Source organism: Drosophila serrata, unplaced genomic scaffold (genome assembly GCF_035046125.1).
Source record: "Drosophila serrata isolate PLE 108 unplaced genomic scaffold, ASM3504612v1 contig_184, whole genome shotgun sequence".
Lineage (NCBI taxonomy): Eukaryota > Metazoa > Arthropoda > Insecta > Diptera > Drosophilidae > Drosophila > Drosophila serrata.
The window spans coordinates 7,278,763-7,305,796 of NW_028257082.1; the positions used below are offsets into that span (position 1 = coordinate 7,278,763).

A 27,034-nucleotide genomic window follows, 5' to 3' on the forward strand; every position below is an offset into this window, starting at 1 on the left:
GTCTCTCATTCTCTTCAAATTTGGGTGAAAAAGTAAATGTGTGTGTGGATTTTTTCCAACTTGCCGTTTGTCTTCCGATAATGAAAAGCACACAATTACAGGGGCCTTAGAAACACGACGGGGAGAGCGAGACGGCGGAAGGAAAGTCGGACCAGCAGGCGAGTGAGCGAGCAAGAAGCCCGCAGCGCCATTTGCAAGTTGCGTAATTGATTCGGAAAAAGAAATGTGTCATCCAGCGCGTCCGCGTGCCAAGTTCCTGCTGCTGTCTCCCTCTTTTCACTCCGCTTCTCCTCGCCACGTCCGTGTGTTCTCCTTGAAATTCCTGCTCTTTACGTAATTCGCGGCGAGTTTTTATTTTGTGTTTTAATTTTGTAGAATTCCGTTTTGTTCGGGTTTCGGTTCGCTTTAACGACTTTTTTTTTCCGAGTTTTGTTAATTATTATTGTTCTATGCAAAGTTCACTCGAGGAAAACCACCACCAAATCAACCGTCGCGCCACTGTGTTCGACGACTATTTTCGACGTTAGCAACAGCGCTCTCCGCTCCCGTTCGCTCTCGCTCTCCCTCATTACTCTCCACTGTGCGTTTGCTCTCCTTGAGGGTTTTCCCGTTTCACCAAGTTGTGGAATTATTAGGAAGAGGCGAGTTCGAGGAGTGGATGTATTGCTGCAAGCGCTAAATGAACCACACGGGTCGGCCGTTCCACGATGAATGAAACGCAGAACGGGAAAACGCGAGCCAAAAACGCTTCCAAACGCGCGGCTAGTGGCGACTCGCAAGTACAGTACAGGGCTATTTACACGCGCGCGGGTGCGAGCGAGAGCGCATGTCGAAGCTTTCGGTCGTTGTATATAAACGGGTTTGCGGTATGTGTTAGTGAGTGTTGCTTTGTCGTTGACACATATTCAAGTTGCTGCTTACTGTTTGGCTGTGTTGCTTTTCCATTGAAGTGCGCGCGCTGTAGTTTTGTGGCCGTGTAGCCCACTCTTGTTGAAATTTTCCGCGTCGCGTCGTGATGTTTTTCCATTGAAACGTAACCATGTAAAGCTCGTAGGCTGGTAAGTGTATATTTATGTATGTATGTATTATGTATAGTTGTATGTGTGAAGATAAATGACAAAAGATAAAGACCTCCGCCTGGAAAACGCAATCTAATTAGAAATCTGCATGTTGCTTAAAGAAAGTAGGTTAGTTTGATTAGTTAAAAAGGCCTTCAGCGCTGTAATGTGAACATGCATACATACGTATGTATGTATTTCTATGCTGACTTGATGTGTGTGTGTTGGTGTGAAAAAGTGTGTCATCACTTGGCGCAACTAGAAAACTTGCTTATATACCATGTATACATACTTATCTTTGTATGTACATACATTTACCAGTTTTTTCCACTACATACATACATATGTACGTACGCACATACAGAAATAGTTCTTTGTGTGTAAGTAAGTGCAAACTAGAAACAGAAAACAGAAAACTAGGTTATTGGCGCGCGATTCTCCATCTTCTATCCCTCTCTTTGCCTCTCCTTTTGCCATCCACCTCCTTGGCCTCTCTTTTGCTTGCATTTTCCACTTGGCACGCGAAGCTGCAGCTGCATTTGTTGTTTTTCTTTTTTCGTCTTTTTTGTCTTCTTTAGTTCAGTTGCCAAGCAACGGGATCAGAGGCGTCGGCAAAAGGGGTGTGCATAGAGGGTGGGCGGAAATTGCATCAATTTTTGGGGGCTTCGTGATGACGACATCAAAAGAAACCAAACCAGTTCGAAAGCGAAACAAATTTTCGGCGATGACGCCACAATTGCCGTCGCTGCTGCGTTGTTGTTTCTTTTATTGCGTTTTATGTTTTATGCTCGAAAATTAAAAGCCACACGAAGAGCCGAAAAAAAAAACACTTGAAGCAAAAGAAAGCTGGCAAGATCTGTTGCTGTCCCGCTCGCCCCTTTGGACGTGCGTTGCATGTGATTTCATTTAATTTTCGTCTCTGTTTACGTTTACCACAAAGCAAAAGGCCGAAAGAGAAGCAGAAACAGAAAATGTTTTCAGCTTTTTTTTTGGGTTAAAAGTTAATGCGCTCCAGGCACGAATCTTTATGTTCTTCCCCCGAATCTCTAGAGAGTATCTTTCAATTACGTTGGACACGCACAAATTCAGCTTGGGAATTATGTACATACATATGTATAAAAGGGTGAGGCGGAAGGAGGTCGGATTTGGGTGTTTTTTACAGGTATTTTTCGCTTTCCCTAATTCGAAATAAAGAAAACCTTTTGGACCTCTCAAAAAAGCTTTTAATCTAGAGAAAGATTTAGAGGAATCTTCTTGAGAACTATTTTATGTTGTTCTTGGTTTTAGCTGTCAATTTCTCGAATCTCTAGAAAGAATTATGAAATTATATTTCCTTAAAATTCAATTTATTTCTTTATCTCTAAATATTATAATTCTTTATGTTTCTTTTATATTGCAATAAGTTTATTGAGCCCTTTTTAGATGTTTTTTAAGCTTGGGAATGGGACTTTCTAATAGAAAATAAGAGAACTTTGTGTATTTTCTTTGTATTTTCTCACCAAACAAATTATTCAAATAGCAGAGAATTATGAAATCTGGTATATCTTTTCCCTGATTTTTTAAATATTTTTTAATATAAACAAGAGAAATAAATTATTTCTCTGTTCTGAAAATCTATCGCATTTCGATAATACACAAATCTTCAAATCATCATCTGAGACATTAAAGGAGAATCTCAAAGATTTCTCTTCCTTGGGTTAAAAACTGGTTTCTATAGAATGGTATTACCCTAACAACCACTTCTAATTGGCTTCTAGCTTATAGCCTTGTGAATTGAGCTTTTGAACTTTAAATTCTAATCCGTCAGCTGAGTGTACCTGGGAACAAAAAGCCGTACACCTTGAACGACCCACACATATTAGCGATTGACTAATTAGAGAGTCGGTTTGCCGAGAATAACCAATAATAAATCGAATGATACTGCTGAGAGAGCTAGGGGTACTGTAATTTTATGCAATTATCGTGCTTGCAGGTCGAACATTTGCCAATAGCCATTAATATTTAATAATGGTAGCTGCTTCAACATCTGGCATCTGGTCCAAAGTTGGACTTTGATTGGGAACGGAGAGCGGTCCAAGGAATGTGTGTTATCAGAAGGCTAAGCGTTTTGGGGGCTTTTTAATATTTGTATACCCATCCAGGGTATCAGAAGCTTGTGAAGAAGTCATTTCAAAACCTATAAATCATATATATTCTTGATCAGCATCAACAGCCAAATTAATTTGGCCATATCCGGGAGAAAAAAAATGTTTCAAAAATAGACAAGAGGTTAAATTTTCAAAAATGTTCAACATTTTTTTTAACCTTTTAAAAACTAGCATAGAAAAGTATTTCGATTTAAAATTAATGATATTTTGGCTGAGTTATGAGTTTTTTAAACTTTGATTAGTGAATAAAATGTTCATATAATAATATTTCTATCTTCCTGGAGTTAGTTTTCGTTTTTGTTTTTACAGTTGAAATTGCTTATATTGGAAATGGTTTTAAAAACTTAAAGGAAGTGTATTAAAATTCTAAGGAACCTATTGGGTGTGGTTTCTAGGTTCGTAACACTGTTCCTTTTAATATTTTTTAATAGAATCTCCACTCCATATTTCAAGTTATGTAAAGTATCCACAAACTGAGACATTTCTCTTCAACCAGATGTTTCCATTTCGTTTGGGGTTCGACTGTAATTCCCTACTTACTTGGTCCAGAATCTCCAGGAATGCGTTTATCAGCCAAAGCAAAAAGAAAGAAAAATAAAACTGATAAGCGAAAAACCCGAGCACTCGCTCTGGGCAACCGGGGTGAGCAACAACGCGTCTAATGCCAGCGGATCAAGATTGGCGAATGCCCTGCCAGAGACTTGGTTTCGGTCTCAGTCTCGGGACTTGGACTCGGAATCGGAATCTGAATCGGACTCCAACTCGCTTTCTGTTCGGCCAAAAATCGTTTCTATATGCGTAGCACATGGCCATAAAAAGTGTATGTACATAGAGTAAAGTTCTGTATAAGCTTTTTCATGTACACTGTTGTGGGTCTTCGGGTGGGGCGGAAAAGGGAGGAGCGTGTGTAGGTCACCGAGCCACAACGCCGACGCCGCTGCTCTGGAGCCACCAAGATGTCTGCGGCACAGAGAATCTCTCAGACCTCAAAAAGGCATCTTGAATGGTAGAAGATCTGAGGAAAAACTTACGGGGTGTCGACTGGGCATGGAAATTGCGCACAAAAGGCGGAAAAACTTGGCCAGCGCTGCTGCGCAGTTGATAAGAAAAGCGGAAAATTGGGGGCAATGGAGGAGACGCTAGGCTTAGTCACTTTCAGACGATAGAAGTGTTTCCGCCTTGGAATATGATTGCGAAGCCCTGCTTATCAGTCCTGGACAGCTAAGTACCATTGTAGCTTTTGTTTTCTCTGATATTTCTCTATCAAAACAATGCCGACCAAGCCACACCACCCCTGGGCTTGTTTTTTCCCGCTTGGAAACCTCAAACCCGCCCTGGAAAGTCGGTCCCGACACTACTGCGCATGTTTCCACATTCTTTTGCAGTTTCCTTTGTAAAGCATTCGCCCTGCAACATACATTCATATGGGGAACATATAGAATTTTATAGGGGCAGAGAAAATGTCTCATTGTTTTCCTGTTTCTCGCTTACCTGAAGGCATTTTTCATTAGAATGATAACTTGGCAAGAAATTGCGTCTTATCAAGAGGGGCCTCTGGCTTCCTTTTCCCTTGTGTTTTTCCCATTCCTTACCCTAAGTGCAATTGCAGTTAGAGTGACAAGGGAGGGGGGATATCTTGAAATACAACCAGTTTGCTGGCATTTGCATTTATACTCGAATGTTTCCCTAAAGAAATGGATCCGATAGATTGCCTCTGTCCAGGAATTTGAGTTCATAATGAATGTAATGAGTCCGCTTTTGTTGATGTTTAAGGGATCCTAGGAAAAGGACTGATATTGTTTTAGTTTTCCAAGACTATTTAATAATGATCAAAAGTTACAATGGTATTATCATGATTATAATTCAAAAATTGTGAAATGATATCTGAGACCTTCAACTAGTTGGAACCATAATATGTTAATGTTAATATTAACACTCGAAGTGCTTATTATATAATTCCTATTAAATATAATAAATATAAATATGCTATATATTAAAGAGTGGTAATTAAAACAAGTTCCAGAGATATAGAGGCAGTTGGTATAAGGAGTTTTCCTAAATCAATTCAAATTTTTATAAACTTGCAAGGGTATTTTAATATTAGTCAGAAGCTTGTAACGCTATGAAGGAGTCATTTCCGACCCTAAAAATCGTATATATTCTTGATCAGCATCAAAATTAGAACCGATCTAGACATTTCCGGAAGAAAAATAAAATTTTCACAAAATTTCGATTTTTTCAAAAAGGGGTTACATCGTTAAAATATTCAAAAATTGACAAAATTTTCATTTTTCTAAAATCTTCAATTGAGTATGCAGATTTATTAACCTAATAAAAACTAACATAGGAAGGCTTTTTTGGCTTAGTTATGAGTTTTTGAAACTTTGATTTGCAGATAAAATTGTCATATAAATATATGTATATGTATGTGATAAATATCGAATTAAAGAACGCAAATGTTTTAAGCTTTGTTATGATAGATTTCCAACTCAATTCTACAATTCAATTGCAAACTTCAAGGATATATGTACATATTATCTTTGGCTTTCAGAAGTTAGTTTCCTGTCTGGTTTAAAGTCAAGAAAATTAATCTTTAAAATTTCTGACTCAAACTATATCTATTAAATTGCAATCAATATAGAAATGTATACACACATCTATAGATAAAGATGCTGCATTTTCCGTTCAATTCTGACCGTATTAAATTTCCTGGCCACAATCTTGGCCAAAAGGCAAACAATCTGAGCCTAATTGGTAACCAAAGAGCTCGCTGATTCTCAAATAAAATATAATTAGAAGGTCTTCAACGTTTGATTTGGGGATTAAGGATTTCGGTTTTGAGTTTTCCGTATCAGTGAATGCTCATTTGTGATGGTAATTCAAAGGGCAGGAGGTAGAAGAAAATGCTTACGGGTCAGGTAGAGGTTGCGAAAACTGTAAACCGAAACGATTGCTGGGGAGATGGGAAATGGATTTTGATGGGTTTGGGGTGGGGGTGCCCATGAGAAGGTCGTTTCCCCGAGCTGCTGGCCATTTCCCCCTGGAGTGAGTACGGGAATCCGTGACACGGAATTTCCATTTAGCTCCCGATCTGAACGAGACTCCGTGTGTGTGTGTGTGTGTTAATGAAGGCATTTGAGCATTTGAGCTGAGCAAGTTGCAGTTTCCCTTGCACTGAGAAAATTACAATAGAAATTACAATGTAAAGAATGAAATGATACTAAGTTCGGCAACCCGAAGTTTGCAATTGAATTATAGGACTGACTCGGAATTCGATCATAACTAAGCTTAAAATCGATATTTATCCACATTTTAAATGAAAATTTATTCAACATATCAAATTTTAAAAAAGTCATAACTAAGGCAAGCATTAGGAACTATCAAGTTTTGTTTTCTGTGCACCTTTAAAAAGGGAAACCCAACCGACTCAAGGAAACTCAAACTCCCAGAGCTCCGAAAAAGTCGTTGCCCAAAAAGTGAGCGAGAAGAAGAGGCCAGAGAAAGAGAGCTAGAGCGAGGGAGACAGAGAAGAAAGGGCAGCCGACAATGCAGCTAAGTAAACAAAAAGAGGCGAAGAAGGGAGAGAGCGAAGAAAGGAAAACATTTACAAAAGAAAGTTCGTTGAACTGATGTGTGTGTGTGTCAGTTTTGTGCTGTGGCTACTTTGCTCCCCCCTCCCCCTTAGACCCATGGATTCCCCTACTGACTCCCATGACTTCCCTTGGAATATATGGGGATATATGGATGTTGATGACGTCTTCAGGTTGAATTTCAAACCAAACAATAACACAGAAATGTCAACGCCAACGTCAGTGACCGCTACGTTTGCCTAGCTTGGCCCGGCTCAGGGAAAAGCCTCCTACCGAGGATCGATTTACAATAGCAGGAATCTTCATTTCCATTCCAGAAAATGAATTCCCTATGTGTAGTAATCTGAATTCTTTGTTTAAAAAAACGTAGAAAATGGTTTCAGTTTTAGTATTCAAATATCCACAAAACAACAAATAAGCTTTTAGAATAAAGATTGATTAATTATTGATTACATTAACCTGATCTTGAACGCCAGCACACAATCGATATTATTATAGAATATTGTATATTATTATTTATTTGCTTTTATCATACTTATTTAACAATTAAGATTTATATGAAGACATATCTTATAAGTATAAGGATCTTCCAAGCACATGATTTTTATAAAAATTATCGGGTTTAAATAGTCCCAGGACTCCAATTCTATAAAAAAGAAAAAATTCTAATTATAACAAATAAAAAAGGTAATTATTAATAATTTATACAATATTAATAATAAGGTTTATTAATATTATTCAGTTTTATAAAACAAGCCAAAAGAAAACATTCGTATTTTTTAGGCTTCCACTTGCGGAATTGCTCAAATAATACAAAAAGAAATCCCATAAAAACTATGTATATTTATCTTTAATACATAAGCGTTGTGTTCACTATACCGAGAGCACACTGTAGTTATCACTGCCAAAATAGTCTTTGTTTATTTGAGCCGCTCATTTTTACGAAACAAACGGTATAGAAAACGGGCAAGAAGAAGGGGAACAAGCGATCGGTTATTGCTCGCAAGTGTTTAGAGCGATTAGTGCGAATATTTATCAATAAAGAAAAGCAAATTCGATACATACAAATGTACATTCATACGTACATACCTGCATGCATGGCATGCAGCGACACGAAAACATCACGTATACATGAGCTTCATTTACATACAGATGTACATACAAACATAGCCACAAATGTACATACCGCTGTTCGTTAAGTTTTGCGACGACGACAACGACAACAACGACAACGACTACGAATGAACGAAACAAAAACGATGAAGAACAGAACGCGATGAAACCGTACGTAAGCGCGCGCCAATGTGTGAGTGAGAACAGTGTCCGTGTGTAGAGTTCTACAGCCAGGTGGTGGCTGCCGGGGGTACGGGAGAGCGAAAGAGCGGAAGAGAGGCTAACGAAGAGCGACAGAGACACAGACACACTCACGCGCGCGCCTGTTGCAAAATTCATTCCGTTGCTCTCATTCGTGAAGAAAGGATGTACAGCCGGTTGTAGCCGAATGAATCCGTGTACATCATCGCCACAGCACATGCCTCGCGGCCACGGAGGAGCCGGTGGCTCTGCCCCAAACGCTGGCCTGGAGTCCCATGCCATGCAGCTGCTCGAGATGGGAGCCAAGGAGGAATACGAAGAGCTACGAGACCTGCTCCACTCCTGGGACGTCGCCGATCTGCTGCCCCATCTGCAAGGTAAACACAAAACATATATACATACATACATACATACATACAGAAAAAACACAAGCACAAAGAAGAGGTAAAGATAAATAGCCGGCAAAGTGAGAGAGAGAGAGAGAGAGACAGCGGCAGACCTTAACCCTGCATTCGTCACTGCCAACTTGACTAATAACTTAAAACCCAAAAGTTTCGTTGAGTTTATGAATTTTTTATACCCTTAGAAAAAAGGTATTTTAAGCAGCACAAAAACATGATGCTACCGATCGAATTATGTGGAAATAGTATTGATAAAAGTCTCGGTTAGAATACAGTAGTGCCTCTCTAAATATTACAAGTCTAATGGAAATTAATTAGTATTATTATTTAATTAAATAATTATAAAATACCTAATATCAGAACGTTTTAGAAACGAATACTTGAATTTTAAAATATTCAAATTAATATATAATTTTTACATTAAACTCTTAAAGATAAAGAAAACATTAATTTAAAATACTAATAATAATAATGAAGAAATTAATTGAATATTTGCAATATCGTCTTCTATAAGTATGTATTTAATTATATGTTTATTTTATTTCGAAATTTGTTCAAATTGATATTTATCAATATTTTTACATGCTAATTTTTCAAACAAATCAATGTTTACCACAACTTGGTCAAAAAAGCATTAATTTAAATTTGGAAACTGTTCCATACTATTTTTTATTTGGTTAATAAATGTGCATACTAAATTTAATATTTAAAAAAATAAAGATTTTTGTCAATTTTTGAAAATTTGAACGATGTAACCCCTTATATATTTGAAACAAATTTCAAAAATTTATTTTAAGACCGGACATGGCCAGATCGACTCGCCTGTTGACGTTGATCAAGAATATATATGATTTATAGGGTCTAAACTGTCTTCTTCTTTGTGTAACAAGCATTTGACTAAAGGTATAATACCCTAAAACGGCATTATACTGGTCGTGCAGATCACAATCTAAATCTTCTAGAATCTTCTGCCTAGTAAGGCTTACCTTCTAATTCTTGGTTCTTCTTCTCTTCTAGATGAGGCCATCAATGTGGACGAGCTGCAGATGATAAAGCGTCACCACTTGTCCGAGTTGCTACGAAACTTTCGCTTCGGCACCCGCATACGCTTTGAGCACCACCTGGAACGGTGGCGTCGCTGGCTAAATGTGCCACTGCAGGGAGGCCAGGATCAGGGCTCCGGACATTGCAATGGATGTCGATGTTCAGAGATGCAAGCGCAGGCCCAGATCCAGTCTGAGACGCTGTGCCAGCAACCGATGGTGGAAATGAATGATTCAGAGACACAGAACGACGTTGGATCGAAGAACGTGGACAAGGACATTCCACCGCTGGTGGCTCTCAGCGATCAACGCACAATGACAGTGCCCTTTCAGACAATTGATCCCAAGGAGACGGATGGACTGATGATGGTCAAGCAGGAGCAGCCCTCAATGGGAGGCGGAATTGGAGTTGGAGGAGTGCCTCTGAAAGCCGAAGAAGAAGACCCTAGCATTGCCATAGCCTCAATATTTGCTGGCGGAGAAGACCAAATGTCATCGTCTGGGGATCAGGAAGTCAGCGTTCTGGGCATCCTGCAGGCATACGGCATGAAAGCCCAATCCCTGCTGGAACGCATTGGTCAAAACACTCCGCTGGATGCAGTGCAGCGCCTGCTGCTGATCCAGCTGGTGTGCAGCTTCTACGAAGATAACCATCTGCACCTGACCCTGCAGCGCAGTCATCTGCTGGAGCGTGAGATTCTCCAGCTATTCCCATGCGAGGAGCTGCACTACTATCGCACCGAGCGACGTGGCAAAATCTATGTGAGATTCACCAATATGAAGAGGAGCAAGCGTGCAACTTCCTCACGCCCGGACAGCAAGCGACGACGCGCAGACAACATACGGCAAGCAGGTGGACAGATGGGGCCACAGGCCAAGACGAATGTGAATAGTTCTGCCACTGGGGAGCAGACCTCCAGTCCGGATCGCTCCGAATGACAATGGACATAGTTTTTGTAAGGAGAAGACGAAGCTAGATCCAAACGTAATGCTAATCGTAGGTTAAGTGAAAACCAACTGTTTTATTTGTTGTGTGACTGGATGTACAATAGTAGGGTATTATGCGGGTCGATGAACGATCCACCGACTGATGATACTAAATCGCAAATGATTTTTGGTTACACTATGACGACTCGGCAGTTTTCTTTGAAGAGAGAGGGACCGAATAACTACTAAAACTGATTACATCAGCAACGAAAATAGCCAGGCGGCAGAGTGTTAACAATTGGCTAACACGACACCAGCTACTTTTCGCTGACTAAACTGCAAGAATAGTATCTGTAAGATACGCAGTGTAATAAGTAAATGTAGGAGAGGGAAAAACTAATTAATTAAGTTGCCTTGGTGGCTCTGGATTGTGGCTCTTTAGGTTCTCCAGCTACAGATTCCAGTGCCAGTTTCCCTGGCACATGTTCCCTGCTAATTGCCTTTATCAGCGACGCGACAGAGAGCAAACAAAACTATCTTTATCTGCAGGCCCCGACGGATAGCAAAATAGCACCATATAATTGCCATTGGGTTTTATATATACATATTTGTATTCTCCAACCCACCCAGGCCCAGGGGGTTCTGTATTTTTCCCATTTTCCCCTATTTACACCCCTTTTGATTTTCCCTTGTTTTAACGCCCATTTTCGTTGCAATTCTTTCAGAGATTTGTGCCAGCGAGCGCATTCCAATAGATCTCTCATCGTCATGTAAAAGGGGTATCTTCTCTGCCTTTTTTTTTGTTTCATTTTCAAGCGTTTTCAAGCAAAGCAATTGTTCTGTGCATGTATCTGATGGATACGAGTGCGCTGCCAAGTAGTAAATAGGTCGCTGGCAACAAGCTGGTGTATATTGTGTATATGTATGTATGTATCTGTGTGTATTTCTCAGCTGCAAAGCGACAAACTATTTTTTATTTGTTGCTTTCAGCCAGCGAAAGCGTATTGCTGAGCTTTGCCTGTTTTGCTTAGCTGCAAAAGCTTGCCTTTGTACACTTTGTATCTGTTAGATACTTTTTGGGGTTTTTGTTGAATTTCACGAATTCTGGCTCATTACAAGACCTATCAAGTGGGTTAGTTCTTGGCCGCAACTATAGGTTCTAAATTTGTGAGTAATTTCTCTGGGTTTTGATTATCTTATCTGCATTTTTTTCAAGCTTTTTCCAAGGCATTTCGGTTTGCTGGACAAGCTACTCGCACAGATACAGATACAGATACAGCTGGTGCTGCTACTGCTACTGCCTGGTGTGATGTGGCTGTTGCCTTTGCTTTTTCGAGTGGGGAAAGTAGGTCAATTACACGTGTCGTGTGTGTATGTACTGTGGGTCGTACATATGTCTATGGCGCCCGTACATAGAGACGGTTTTTTATGCTTGGCCAGCATAATCAAACAAGCTCTTTGTGTTGCCAGCGTTTTCTGGTTTTTCTGTGTTGTTTGTTGTTTTTTCTTCTCTTTTTCTGGTTTTCTGGTTTCTTTGGTTTTTCGTTCTCCATTCTCCATTCTCTGCTCTCTGTTTCTTTTTGGCCTGATCAAAAGTTTACTATTTGCTCAGTTCTTCATTCTTTGTTCTTTGTTTTCTCTTTTTTTCCCCCTTTGGTTTCTAGGCCAAAACGCTGCAATGGGCAATCGTTCTTCTTGTTTATCTTCCATGGAGTTCTGGTCTGTAGATACATATATCTATCTACAAATTGTAGATAGATAGCTGGCGGTTGTTGCTGGCTGAGATAATAAATCGAGCTAGGGCCCTTTTAGGGGGTGTTTGTTGTTTGTTATATACTTTTTATCTAGAGTAAAGGCACTTTTAAAAAGTAAATATACCCATACATTTCTGGGTATTTAGATCTTTCCTTAAAGCATTTTTTAAAGTGGATAATTAGGTAAGATTATTATAAAGGAAACCATCAAGAAATCTATGTTTTATCGTACAGTTAAAAGATCTAATTAAAACCCATACTTTAGAATATATTAGATAATTATCTATTAGTTACAAATTGTAGTAAGTTTATATACTGCAAACTTTATAAATTTTGCCTGATGATTAAGGTTAAAACAGACTTATGAAAAGGTTTTTATATGCCAATTACAACCTTTTTTGATTTCTTATTTCCTCAATAAAACCTATGATATTCCAATTTTTTTAAGTCATTTCAATTTGGAAAGCTGTTCTGTTCTAGGTTTCATTAGGTTTATAAATCTGCGTACTAGATATAATATTTTGAAAAATTTTAATTGATGTAACCCCTTTCCTTTTTTTAAAAAATTGAACGTTTTTGAAAATTTGTTTTTCATGTCGGAGATGGCTAGATTTATTCGGCTTTTGATGCTGATCAAGAATATATTTGATTTATGGGGTAGGAAATGATTCCTTCACTGTGTTTTTAGCTTCTAAATACATTTAAAATCCTTTTTATTAGTATAAAAACGTTTCAGTGAAAGTTTATATTTTTTTTTTAACTTAAGCTTCGTGACAGAAACTTAAATAAAAAAGAAAAAGGTAATTTTGCAATGGAGAGATAGACTTTCTAATCAGTAAATAAATAAATGTATACTGTTGTTTTTATTAAAACCCTTTTCCTATAAAATAATATAATTTCCGCTTTAAATCTTCATTTTTTCATAATTTTTAAAAATGTAATACTTAGCACTAGTTCTACTTAATTTTACCCATTTTTGGACTCCAAAAACTATGTTTAATTTCCTAAAACCAAAAATAGCAAAGCTCTCGAATGCTTGGAGGACATTTTTCCCGTGTGGAAAGGACGTTGAAAGGACAAGGAAAAGCATTGGAATGTGCGAATGTGCGGGGTTGGATGTGGGGGTGGTATGTACATACACCAAATGGCGCAATTTAGTGGGAGGCATTTTCGGTGCTCCCAGAGGGTGCTGGGTGGGCGGGGTGTAAGGAGGGGAGTGAGATAAAAAACCGTCCAACTACAGCAACAACATACATATATATATATAAATATATATACCCGCAAATTGGGTCAATCGATAAAAGAGGCAACGACGCTGACAGCGAGAGGCGGCACATGCGCTGACATCGAGGTTGGGGGATGGGGTGTGGCGCCCCAAGGAGCTTTCCCTCCCAGCTATGACCAGCTTTTCCAGCTTTTCCTTTTTTCCTAGCTGCCGGGAAAGAGAGAGAGAAAGAGAGAGAAAGAGTAATCCAATTGTAGGTGGCTCCAAATATATGTATTTATATATTGAAGCCTGGTATATATAGCCTCGTTCCATATATACATTTATAGCAGCCTTGCTGCCGTTACATGGCTCCAGCAATATGGATTACATCACACGAGGTTCTGTTTCTGCAGACCATGGGGTCTCTGGGTGGGTGTGGGTGTCTGTGTGTGTGCCGGGGTGTGTGTGTGTGACTTTTAATATTTTATAGGGCAGCTGTCACTGCTCCTGCTGCTCCAGTTGCCACCCATAAAAGGCGCCACCAACGCACCCCATAAAAATCCCCGCTCCAAGCCACTAACTGCGGGCTCATAAAACTGAGTTTTTGGGGCAAATATATATATTTACACGTATATATATATATATATATATATATATATATATATATATATATATATATATATATATATACATATACATATGTATATATTGCTGATAAAATAAATAAAAGAAATCAAGCCCGGGAGTCGTAATGAATGTTTTTTCTCTTTTGCCAGGGCTGATTAAATTTTTGCCAGCAAAATTCTAAGTATTTCTTAGCCCCCAAAGAATGTTAAACACTTTGGACTTCTTCTCCGGGCTCAAAAAGTTGCTCGGACTTTGGTTTTTAGCAGTACAAAAATGATTTTTTGAAAGTTATGCAGGATATATGTAGGTTGAGTGGCTTTTTAGGTAAAAGTTAGTTATACTATTTTCTATTTTCTTGAGATATTACAACTTTGAAATAAGTCTTGTTTTTTACTTTTGTTAAACTTAAGCTTTTAATATAACATTTTATTTATTTAAAAGAAGGCCTTTATATTCTTTCAGTTTATTTTTATTTCAGCTTCAGATAGAGAGTAATAAACACTCCTTTTAAATAGATTTCCTGTTACCTTTTTTGGCATTTCCTTTGAGTTAAAAAAACTTGACCACATTTTCTATATCTTGTATTATTTTTAATAATAGGAACGTAAGTTCAAAAAACACTTGATAAGCTAGGAATTTATACTAAATTGATACTTAAAAAGAAATCAATTGTTGTCCACCTTTATAGCCTGATAATTACCTTTATAAACAACCTGTAATACCCGGAAGTGGGTTTTTTACACAGATTTGAGAGATTTTATAGAGACATGAGAGACTAAAAGATATTTTCACAGTAGTATTTATATTTTTAAATATTTATACTTAATTTAGCCTTCTATTTTTAGTATTAAAATGAGAAAAATAAGCTAGATTAACTTTGATTTTGATATATTTATAAAAATTATAAGCTATATTAACTTTTTTCTACATGTATAAATGTAGAATGAATGTAATTATTATTGTTCATACAGCGACACCTGGTGGCTTACAAATAAAAGTTATCTCGTTAGTTCCAAGGTGAGCCACTGGATGGCGCTGTAGCAGCATAATAAGCGATACGGCAAGGCCTAACATACGGCGGAAATTTCAAATAATTTGATATAACAAAAAAAGTAATTTAACGAGGAGGATTGTAAATAGTTTGTTGTTACAATTTGTATAGTTTGTTGACAAAAACATGCAGGCGATGTAAATGCATTAAATACTTGATTCCAACCTTATGAAATTTATTATTGAATTTATAAATTTAAAATAAAAACCAACAGGGAAACTAACTTCGGAAAATCAAAATTTATATACCTTTGTGGCTTAAAATACTTCCATTTTGTAAATTGATATTTACCAATATTTTTAAGTGACAATTTGTTGGGGCAAGTGAAAATTTTAAAAACTCATAACTAAATCTAAACGCATTAATTTAATTTAGAAGGCATTCTCATTTTAGATTTTATTAGGTTAATAAATCTGAATTACAAATTTTAAATTAAAAATAAATAAAAAAAGGTTTTGACTAACATTATAATACCCTACAGGGAAAATTAAAATCTATGGAAATCAAGTAAAGTAATCCCGTAAAATCATTTAAATTGCAAAACTGGTTGATATTATTTGAAATATATTTTATTGGTAGGCAGTTTTGAAGAACATTTGTAATGACATTTATATAATGAACATGTTTCAAATAATCATTTTCATCTCGCTTTACTTTCCTCACCCATTCTTTTTTTTGTAATATTCTTCTATGTATGTATGTATATAATAAATTTATTTACTTTATTATTATTATTATTAATATTATTATTATTATTATTATTATTATTATTATTATTATTATTATTATAATTATTATTATATATTTTCCCACCTCTCCTCTAATCAATTTTTTTCACTTTGTTTAGTTGCTGCGGTTGCTTTCTTGTTTTTTGTTTACCGTTTATGTTGCTCTTTGTTTTTGTTGTTCTTTGTGGTTGATTTATAATTTGTTGTCATATACCTTGTAAACTTATGTAGTTCCATATATGTATAATTTATATATATATATATATATATGTATGTATATATATATGTGTGTATATATAATGGCTTACTATAAGTTACTTAAAAAACATTATATAATAAATATTTACTCGTACTTTATGTGTATGCCTCCCCCTTGTTTCCGTTCACATTACTTTTTCTACTCCTCCTTAAAGTCCAGTACTCAGATCGACAAAATTTCCTTGTGGGGTTCGAGAACCAAGACGAAGGACGAGAAGGATGGCATAGTGTGCCCGTTCAACTATCGGTGATTTGTGTCTGTCTATTGAATGGCCACACTGTGTCGATATTTTTAGTTTTCCAAACGCTTTGATCGATCTGAGTACTGGGCTTTACTTCATATATTTGTATAATATATGTATATATATATATTCTTTTTATTTTACTTTATTTTATTTTATTTATCAATAATTATTACCAATATCGTAGATCACCAAACTTGTTTTTAAAAAAATGTTTACACGAAATTGATGTTGTCCTTCTCTGCGGTTTTCATTATCTGTTTTGGGTAGTTCAGTTATGGATTTATATATGTTTTCTTTGCTAGAGGGATTCCCACTGTTCTGTTCTGCCTCTTCCTCTCTATCCAAGTTTTTGCTTTGACTACGATCTTCGGCTCTGATGGATGATGCTGTGTGTAATATGTCGTATCTATATAATTTGCGCTCGCTTTTTTATATTATATTCATGTATATATTCTATATTCATCTATCGTATGCTTTGCTCTAGTCATAAATATTTATATATTTATATTTATATTTATATATATATAGGTCTATGTACAGAGAAGTACACAATGGGGGGCTAATTAATTAATCGCTTGCATTATCGATAGGTAATTGTCGACTTGTGATCGTTACTTTCCCATATAAATTCATTTAGTGGCCTTGCCCGGGATCGCTTTATTATGTTTTCTTGCCTGATATCTGTTAGGGTGTGTGTTTGAGTGTGTGCCTATATTGAGTTTACAATTTGCTAAATTACATTATTCGAGACTTTTGGGTTTGCTTTCGTTTTGTATTTGTTTTTTTTTTCTTTTTGCTAGATTGTATAGAAAAAGTCGACAAAGCTTTCCTGGCTATCCTTTAGTTTCGTATTTTGTTTTAATTTTATTATTTAGTTTTTGTTTTTTTATTTTATTTTTAGTTTTTGTTTTTGTTTTAGTTTTTTTTTGTATTTGTAAGTAGGGTACACGACGGCGGGGATAATATGATTAAAGTGTCTTTACGGCAAATACTATAAGTATTAGATAGTACACCGTTAGTTCATGTTCTTATTCTCAGATTTTGTTCGTTACTGCTGCTGCTGCTGTAATTGAGACTATCTAGGCTAACCATACGATACGTGGTAAGTTAAGTTTAGTTAAGTTAAGTTAAGTTTAGTTAAGTCAAGTTAAGTTATGTTAAATAGTTAAAGGCAAACGTTTCTTTCATCTTTTATATAACTCGAGATCGAGAGTGAAAGTGAAAGTGACTGGGTGACCAAAGTGGAACTCGCAGCGTTAGGAAATCGCTTTTTCAAAAATTTGTGGATGCTATGGATATCGGATATCTAGCACTTCTTTCGCCTCAGATATGTTGGCTTCCAATAAAGCAATTTGTTTTTGTAAAAAATGTACCATCTACCTTGTTGATCCATCTGAAACTGTATCTGACTGAGATCGTGAGTGTATCTGTATCTGTAACTGTATCTGAGAGTGTGTAAGTTTCGTGGTGTGTCCTTGTGGGTGGTTGTATTGTCAACGTGTGTTTGTCTTTTATATCTCAGGAGCCCAGGAGCCAGAGTGATGTGTTGGTTCTACGGTGAAGTTAGTTCGGTTTTGATTTGTCGATAGTTAATTGTTCTCGTGTTCTCAATGGTCTGCATATAGGTTGATTTCATATCGTTATATCATTATATATATGTATATATAGGTTAACTTTCATATATAATACAATTGCGTTTATGCTTACACAACTAGACACTTATGTACACTTCTGTCGAACACGAAGATGTAACTAATTATTACTTGACGCGCGAACTCGCATTCATTTCTGCCCTTCTGCACCGTAAAAAAAATCCGATGTTCCTGGTATAGGAACTTTTTGGGGATCTCTTTTTGTTTTGGCGGGAGCCAGGGAGAAAGGGGGGACGAAAAGGAGTACCCTAACATATGTACATACAAATCGAAGGATGGCAAAACTTAAAAGTCAAAGCAAATAAAGAATGCATCTCTATCGTTATTTTCTTGGTCGTTAATCGATTATCGAAATGGTGGCAAGTACTTTATCGATTCGATCTAATAATCGATTTATTAGGTGCTGAAAGATCTGCGGTTAATTTAAAGCGCTATGCAGAGTCTTCCCTCTGGGTTCTACTTCTTCTTCGTTCTGGGATTATGATATAGGCTTGTTATGATATGATTGTGTTGTGTCTTTTGCTTCGTATCTTTTTGCTGAATGTCTTCGTGGTGTTGGGGCTTCTCTATATGGTAACCGAAAGTCGAAAATAATGCAATAATCGAATTGATAATCCCTAGGCCTCTAATTCCGTTCTATCAAATATGCTTGCTTACACTGGCAGTGATGACTCCTTACCCTATCTCACGTATTCTTTCCTATATTCCATTTAAATTTCATTCTAGGTAAATTATACATAAACAAAATCAATCGGAAACACTAACGTTTGCTACTATAGCTATGTAAATATATATATATATGGGTACATATATGTTAGTTAACAATAACACTCTTCATTCTGTTTATAAATCAAAAGCAAAGGATTACAAGGGGGACCCCGGACTATATGTATATAGATCTAATATATATAAATACTCCTTCCTTATTCGCATTCACAGCTGAGATAGGTAAAGCTTGCGTAATGGACTCGATCTATGCTGTATGTTATTAGGGGCTAAGGAACGTGGGGATATCGTGTAGATTTGAACTAATTAAAATAGAGATTGCGTTTTGGTTTGTAGTTAATGCTGGAGTTTATTTTTTAATCGGTAATATCCATACTAGGCGATACGAATGGTTAGGTAGTGTCTTTGCTCCGTTCTCATTATGGATCTGTATATGTATATACTCGTAGATAGTTCTTTGGTACACGGCTAAAGGCTACGCAATATAATTGGTATAATCGCAATGCATGTAACTACAATTTACATGTATATATATATATATATTTCATATCTGTATTATCTGTGGTGTATCATTTATTGCTCTACATATATGTAGTATCCGTATCTGATGGATGCCAATGCTTTATGTACATGTATGTATGTTGTGACTGTGTGTTGGTTGTGTGAAGTGATGAATGCTCATGTTTAACTAACTATAACAGGGACTAGCTTATATAACACAGTGCACTCTGGGTCCAAAGCGGATCATTATCTACTTTAATGCGACTTTAATGCTGTTACTACATCTCCTAGCCTCCTCTCCTCGATAGTCATGGCTAATGGCTGTGCCTCAGGAAGTAGTCTTCTTCGACCGACAGAGAGAAAGTGAAGGACAGAAAGCTCTTAACGGATGGGGGATAGAAAGGACCTCAAGGCGAGTGTGTCTGTGTTTTTGTGTTGTCTAACGATAAACTTTAAGTTGAGTTTGAGTTTGAAAAAGGATTGAGTTTAGAGAGAGAGAGTTAAGAGAGTTTACAAAGTACGCTATACCAGCTGACTTTTAAATGCATCCACAATTTGAGTATAGCGGCAAACCTAATTACACAATACACATAAATATCAAATAATTTGCATTTACATGGTGTCATTTACAATGTGTGTGTGTGTCTCAGTGTTTTTGTTGTGTATATATCGTGTGTGTTTTTTAGAAATACTGCATAGTTGGTATTGGTTTTTGGTATCGGTATCGGCATCGGTAGTATACAAAATAGTAGACAGTGCTTTTTTGGTAATTTTCTTATGCTGTGTTTTCGGTTTTTCCATTAACGCTGCAGGTAAATAGTACAGGTGTATTCCCTTAGCCATACTTGCATCTGAATCTGTGTTTAGGTTTCTGTGGGCACTGTTTAGAAAAAGCTCTTCAAGAAGCCAGCTGGACCAGCCTAAAGAGGGGAAAGTAATTCGAATTAAGTTAGGTTCATCTCTTATATCCTTGAAAACTTACATCCTGCTGCTGCTGTTGTTGCGTTTGTGCTTGTTTGACTTTGGCTTGAGCGATCTTTAAGGCTCTGCAAGGACAATATTTGGTTAGCTTATATCCTAGGTTAAAGTTCAATTAAGGACTCACTGTTGCAAATCCATGATGGTCTTCTCCTTGGCATTCTGCTCTTCCTGCGACATTTGTACCAATTGCAGCAAGCGTTCCGTTTCGGTTGCCGCCTTCTTGTGCTCTTCCTTTGTGTTTTGCAGCTCCTTGACGCACCTGAAATTGGGGAAAATATCGAATAATGTTATATATCTGCTATGACTTTGATATAATTTAGAAAATTGCGCAAGATACTTACGCTTCCAGTTGACGCTGCGTATCCATGAGCTTCTTGTTGAGCTCCCCGGCTGCTGCCGCTCCGCCACCTTGCGTCTGGAGTGATTTCTCCAGCTGGTCCATTTGCTCCTTGCGCTTGCGCAACTGTACATCGAATTCGGCCATTTTCTTCTCCTTATCCTCGATGTCCTTGCGCTTGGCATCGATCTGCTTGCGCTGCTCGTCGATGATCTTACGCTCGCCCTCGGTGGCCTTGGCCTGGTTGTCGATCTGCTTCCGAACCTCCTCCAGCTGCTTTTGCTGCTGCTCCAGCTGCTGGCGTTGCACATCGGTGGCACCGGCTCCCGCACTGGCTGCCTGTTGCAATTGTTGCATCTGTTGCTGCAACTGTTGCACCTGCTGCTGCAATTGTTGTACTTGTTGCTGCGCTGTTTGAAGCTGTTTGGCCTGCTCCTGGTTGGACATCTGGTAGGGAAATCGAATGAATATTGTGTTGAAGGAAAAAATGCACATCCAGCTCACCTGGCTCTTTTCCAGCTCCTGAACTAGGAGCTCTAGTTGCTGCTGGAAGCGATCCCGCTCGGTGCAGGCTGCCTGCAGCTCGCCCTTGACCTTCTCCAGTTCCTTGGCATCCGCTCCGCCAGCACTTGCCGCCGTTTGTTGCTGCTGTGCCGCCTGCTGCTGCTGCTGCGCTGCCTGTTGCTGCTGCTGTTGCATCTGTTGCTGCATCTTCTGCATTTGGGCATGCTGGTCCTTGATGTGTTGGTCCATAAGCTATGTCCAAGAACAATGGGAATTGTTAGCTATCAACTTGATTAAAGGTTTTCTTTTACAATAAAAATGTTTCTATTGGATCCAATATTAGTTTCAAAAGAGCTGTAACAGTTGGAACAAGTGTAAGTGTTTTCATAAATTGAAATAATGATAAATAATGAAAGCTTCAAGCCTTTAAATTTAATATTAGTAAAGGTAAATTGAACCTGAATTAACCTTAACGAAATCATACAACTACAAAATTATAATGTGAAATACTTACTTACATTGGCATTAAAAATGTGTGAAAATTAGTGACTTAGAAAGTATCAGAGTATTATGTTGTGTTATATATAAAAGATTAACATTTGTGATCATTTTTGGTGATATTTCGTATCTCTTTGTGAACTTCTGCATCCATTTCTCCTCCATTCTCACCTGAATCCGCTTGTGCATCTCCTGGGCTGCCTTGTCGGCCATGTCGGCACGTCCTTTCTCCTGCTCGATGACCTTGCGCCATTGCTCGATCTCCTCGCGACTCGCACCGGCCGCCGCTGCAGCCTGAGCCTGCTGAGGACCGGCAGCTGCCAGAGCCCGCTCCGATTCCTGGAGCTTTTGCTGCAGTGCCTGGATCTCCTTCTGCATGGCCTGGATCTCGGCGGGAGAGGCTCCGGCGGGTGCTGCTGGCTGGGGTGGCACTTGGTGGCCATTCCTCAGCTTGCGATTCTCCTCGCGTGTCTTTTGCAACTCCGCCTCGGCATTCTGCAGCTCCTTTTGGAAGTTCATGAGAATCTCCTGGCTCTTCTCCAGCTGCAGCACCAGTTGCTCCCTCTCCATGGCCAGCTGCTTGACATCGGACTCGAGCTTCTGGACATGCTTCTCCAGCTGCGGATGGGGGGCACCGCCAGGACCATTTCGGCTGGCTTGACGCAGTGCCTCGCGCTCGGCCTCGGCCTTCTCGAGGCGGTCGTGCAGGCGTCCCAGCTCGGCGCCCATGCGCTCGAACTCGATCCGCGTGGACTCGGTGTTCTCCTGCTGCTTGGCCAGATGCATTTGCGCCTTCTCCAGTTCCTTGGCCAAGCGACCGGCCTCCAGCTCGGTGGCGTCGCGCGACTGCAGCGCCTTCTCGAGGCGGTCGCGCAGCCGATCGATCTCCTGCCGCTCGCCAGCGGACAGAGCGGAAGAGGAGGACGTCGACGCTCGGACCGGATCGCCGGGGCTCACCGAGGACTGTTGCAGGCGCAAACGATCGACCTCCTTCAGCAGCTTCTCGTGCTTGTCCCGTGCCTTCTCCCGCTCGATGTGGGCCCGCTCCAGCTCGGAGCGCTGCTTGTCCTGGTTGGCCAGCAGCTTGGCCACCTCGCCCTTGGACAGCTCCAGCTGCAGGCTGGTCTCGTGCAGCTTCGACTCCATGTTCTGCACCTCGTTCTCGATCTTCTCGTACTTGTCCTTGTACTTCTCGAACGACTCCGACTCGTACTGCGACTTGCCCCGGATCGTCTCCAGCTCCATGAGCGTCTTGTCCAGCTTCTCGCGCAGCCGCTCGTTCTCCTCCTTGAGGCGTCGCGTCTCCCGCCCAAAGGTGTCCGTGTCCTGGAGCTTGCGCAGCTCCACCTGGCTCTTCTCGTACCGATCGCGCATCTTCTCCAGCTCCACGGCATAGTGGGCGGCCTCCTCCTTGGCGGCCTCCACACTGGCTGCCGCCTTGGTTTGTGCGGCATGTGCCCGCTCCAGTTCGTAGGTAACCCGTTCCAGCTCCGACTGGAAGTGCTCCTTCTCGCCCTGGGCCCGCCGTATGTCCGTTTGCAGTTTGTCGAAGCGATCACGACTGTGCTCCAGCTCGCTGCGCGCATTATCCTCGCACTCCTTGGCGCGGCTCAGCTGGAGCGCCGCCCGATCGCAGGCCTCCTGCAGCCGTGTGCTCTCGTCCTGCAGCTTGCGCAGATCCTCGCGTGCCTTGCCGGCGGCCAGGCCAGACCGTTCCGCTTCCACCTCCAGGCGAGCACGATCAGCTTCGGCTGTGTCGCAGCGGGACTGCAACCGATAGATCTCGTTCTGGGCTCGGTCATACTTCTCCAGCATCTTCTCGAACTCCTTGTTGGAGGTGTCCTTTTCGTCGATCAACTTCTGACTGGCATACAGGGCCTTGTCCAGCTTCTCCTTGAGGATCTCCACCTCGGTGACGGCATCATCACGCTCCATCTGAAAGATAGTTAGCACAAGGGAAGGGGGATTAGGTCACAGGGGGATGTACGCCAGTGGACAGCGGGATGCGTGGGGAAAGCTACGGATTTTTACATATACAGCCAATTCACTGGTACTTCAGTTCAGTTTTCATGCGGTTTTTGTTTTGTTTTTTGTTTTTTCGAAACAATATGCAGTACAGACAAGTCAAGGATTATATAGTATATAGAGTGGGAGTTAAGGGTTAAGGTTTTTGGGTTTGATAGCCAATTGTTTTGGGTTTCGTTTCTTAATGGGATTACCAGGGGGGATACCTGAAGAAGAACGAATCACTGTTAAAAGTTAGTGGGGGAAGAGGGTCAATTACCTGGAGTTTCTGCTGGATGGCGTGGGATTTTTCATAGCGCTCCTTCAGGACCTCCAGATCCGTTTGCATTGCCTCCCTGTCGCGGGCAGCCTTCATGAGGAGCGTATTCGAGGACTCGGAGCGCTCCTTGAGCGTTTCCAGCTCATCGGAGAACTGATCCCGCTCCTTCTGGATGCGCGCCAGTTGCATCTGGGATTTCCAAAGTTGAGTGTGTTTTTGTGTGTTGTGTGTGTTTGAGGTGTAAGGTGTGACAGTCGAAAGATAGTTACGCATACGTAGAGATATATGTTAGGGTTAAGTAGTTAAATATATATACAAGGCAGGGTTTTAGGGAGCTTGGGGGTAAAGCAATAGCAGTCACATTGATCTAAGCGAGGCTTCGGTATGTTTATATTTAGTAGTTGTTATTGGTTAGTTAGTCTATATAGTATCTCAGGGGTGGGGATTTGGTTAGCACAACACAGTTTACACGTTTACGGTCACAGACATATGTAGGTATCGGTTAGCTAGTCACTTCGAAGATGGGTTTGCATTTGGTTTGGTGTGGGTTTCGGAGGGCTTGGATGGGACCCGGGCATACCTGCGTCTTCTCCAGCTTCTCCCGAATGCGGTCCGTGTCCAGGGTGAGCGTTTCGCGCTCCTTCTGTATGCGGGCCGCCTGGCCCAGGGCCTTGTCCAGCTGCGACTGCAGGTTGTCATAGTCATAGGTGAGCTTCTCCTTCTCCAGCACCAGGCGACGGTTCTCGGTGCCCATCTTGTCCAGCTTATCCTGCAGATGATCGACCTCGTTCTGGGCCTTGTCCAGCGAGTTCTGCAGCTTCTCGTGCTGCAGCTGCGATTTGCCCAGCGTCGCCTGCGTGCGCTCCATCTCCTCCTTGATCTTTTCCACCTCGGAGAAGGCCTGTGCAACGGATGGTGGTTTTGTTTTTTGGGTGAGAGAGTGGTGTGGTTGGGTTGGTTAGGTGGGGTCTTCAGGGGTTACGGATTTGGATGCTTAGCTATAGCTAAACGGTTTTGCCTACCCGATCGCGATCGGCGTGAATGCGCGAGACGCCGCTCTGCGCCTTCTCCAGCTCCTGGCGTAGACTCTCCTGCTCGCCCTGGGCATTCTCCAGCTTCGCCTTGAGCCGATACACCTCGCCCTGGCTCTTCTCCAGCTTCTCCTGCAAGGCGGCGGCCTCTTCACGTGCCCGCTCAGCATCCGACTGTATTTCGATTTCCATTTCCGTTTCCGTTTCCGGTTCGTTGATTGGTTTTCATTATCAATCGATCGAACGTTGTTGGATCGATGGTTTTATGATGTTGTTGTTTCGGAGGGGGGTAGAGTGGATGTTGGATAACGGATATTATTTACATGGCCATCATGGGGGACTAGGTTCTTAAATGACTGATTCGACTGACTGACTGACTGGATGTCTGACCGATTAGTAGACACAAATCAAAGGTTTAAGGTTGACAAACAACAAATACTAAATAACAATAAGTAATACTTAATTTACGATAACGATTACGAACACGATTACAACGTCTAGCGAGCGAGATAGCGATAGAGAGAGAGAGGAATAGCGAGCGATTTATGCTGCAAGAAGCTGACATTTGATAGGAAGAGAGATAGAGAGCGAGCGAGAGGTCACAGGAAGTGAGAGTAATGAACAGGAAATGAACTCGTTGGTTGGGTTTTTTTTAGCTTAAGATTTTTGGGGTGTATTAGGTATACTAGACTGATTAAAATGTGTATAAAATATATTTTTCATAAACAGGTAACTTTGGATTTAAGGGAAAACTGGGAAAAAAAATTAAGGCAAAAACAGTTCAAGGAAGGCTAGAATGAAACAACAGGCTTACTAAGGCCAAGGTGGATCTGTCGTTGAAATTATAATAAGGCAAGTGAAGTGCCTGTTAAATAGCATATAGTTATCTATCCTTGCTCCTTGGCAAAGTTTTGAGATACAATTTAATGCAAGGAATGTATGAGTTGAAAATGTATCTAGGTTTTATGTAGTTATAGTTACCAAAAGGTTTCTAATTCTTCTTTAACTTTTAATTAACTCACAAAAATTCCATTCGGGATTAATAAAAGTTATACAAATTTAAGGAATTCTAATAAATCTTAGACTGAATCCCAAAAATCCTTAAGAGCTTAAGATAGGAACTGGGTAATGGAAATGGAAATGGAGTACGACTTGGCAAACACTGGGTTCCAGATGAGTTCAGGATGAAGTTGACAAACCACAGATGGCTCATTAGTGCAAGAGGAAAATTGGGAGGACCAAGAGTGAAAATAGCGTGTGTTGATTAAGGAAAGTAGAGTGAAAGGTGCGAGAGCAAAGTAAGGCAAAGTGTGTGTGTGTGTGTGCGTAATGGTGTGCGCTTGTGTGGGAGAGCGAGTGTGAGAGCGAGTGAAAGTGAAAGTGACAACGCAGTTAAGTCAATTAACTAGGGCCATAAGCCAGTTTCCGCTTTTCTTTTTGGCTTCCTTCTCTAGGACCTCCCTTCTCGTACTGACAGTGTGTGGGTGTACGCGGTGTGTGTTTGTGTGTGTCCAAAGGCAAAACGCTCCAGGATACTTTGTCATACTTTGCTAGCTTCCGGTTTTGGGGCAGGCTTTTCGTATCGAGGATTACACCGGAACTATGACGGATAAGCTCTAGGCAGATTTTTCTTCACCAAGGTCAAATGATGAATTTATGTACAATGTTTATGTATGTTATATATATATAGTATATGTATGTGTGTGTATTTTTATGCTTTTATGACAGCAATGTTAGTATATTCACAGGCAATATGCAAGTTACATTAAATTGAACAAGTGACAGATTGCAACTAGCTTTTTGGTTTGGTTTTGGAATACTTTTTGTTTTGGGTTTTCGTTCAAGTTGGCAATCGAATTTAATTACGATTAAGTTGCTTTACTAAAAACTTGTTTGATTGATTGATTGCTTGGAAGCGGTTTTACTCACAAAACGTTTTTCAAAGTCGCCCTATATATAGAGAATGAATGTAAGCACAACGGTTTGGATAGAGTTTTGGTTTTAGTATACATTGTCTCAACGGTGGCTTTTTGCATAAATATAAGTTTCTTTACAATTTACATACAGTTACTAAGACAATATACAAATTACAAGTTACAGTTACATTTACGTTAAAGTTTAAGTTAAATTAAAGTTTACGAAAGAAGCAATAGAACTGAAAAAGAGCTCA

The 27,034-nt window shown here is 39.8% G+C and overlaps 3 protein-coding genes and 1 long non-coding RNA gene across 20 annotated transcripts in view; 2 read left to right on the forward strand and 2 right to left on the reverse strand.

Moving 5' to 3' along the window:
* LOC110189235 (uncharacterized) overlaps positions 1-27,034 on the forward strand; it is a 108,866-nt gene continuing 81,832 nt past the window's right edge. Inside the window, exon 1 of the mRNA XM_086828681.1 lies at positions 1-1,058. The gene's annotated coding sequence lies outside the window, so the exon portion shown is untranslated. The remainder of the gene's footprint in view (positions 1,059-27,034) is intronic.
* Positions 7,285-8,469, reverse strand: LOC147644401 (uncharacterized). Its single transcript, XR_015270692.1, has 2 exons — positions 7,982-8,469; positions 7,285-7,441 (listed from the first exon to the last, which is right to left on the reverse strand). It is a non-coding gene; the product is annotated as an uncharacterized LOC147644401 (long non-coding RNA).
* Positions 7,431-10,682, forward strand: LOC110177080 (uncharacterized). The gene is made up of 2 exons (XM_020943601.2): positions 7,431-8,486; positions 9,528-10,682. The coding sequence occupies exons 1-2, from the start codon at positions 8,297-8,299 to the stop codon at positions 10,490-10,492; spliced, it is 1,155 nt and encodes a 384-aa protein (XP_020799260.2). The 5' UTR covers positions 7,431-8,296; the 3' UTR covers positions 10,493-10,682.
* brp (ELKS/RAB6-interacting/CAST family member bruchpilot) overlaps positions 15,673-27,034 on the reverse strand; it is a 41,435-nt gene continuing 30,073 nt past the window's right edge. For all 17 annotated transcript variants that reach the window (XM_086828678.1, XM_086828669.1, XM_086828664.1 and 14 more), the window contains 9 exons: positions 24,856-25,038; positions 24,414-24,734; positions 23,834-24,022; positions 21,721-23,484; positions 21,052-21,303; positions 20,552-20,994; positions 20,335-20,469; positions 20,212-20,275; positions 15,673-20,149 (listed from right to left, as the gene is read on the reverse strand). In XM_086828678.1, coding sequence (XP_086684804.1) covers positions 20,114-20,149; positions 20,212-20,275; positions 20,335-20,469; positions 20,552-20,994; positions 21,052-21,303; positions 21,721-23,484; positions 23,834-24,022; positions 24,414-24,734; positions 24,856-25,038 — 3,387 coding nt within the window. In that variant the 3' untranslated portion in view covers positions 15,673-20,113. The remainder of the gene's footprint in view (positions 20,150-20,211; positions 20,276-20,334; positions 20,470-20,551; positions 20,995-21,051; positions 21,304-21,720; positions 23,485-23,833; positions 24,023-24,413; positions 24,735-24,855; positions 25,039-27,034) is intronic.

Coding starts and splice junctions, on each gene's coding strand:
- LOC110177080 (XM_020943601.2), top strand. CDS start 8,297: ATGAATCCGTGTACATCATCGCCACAGCACATGCCTCGCGGCCACGGA. Junction 8,487..9,527: donor TCTGCTGCCCCATCTGCAAG/GTAAACACAAAA, acceptor CTTCTCTTCTAG/ATGAGGCCATCAATGTGGAC.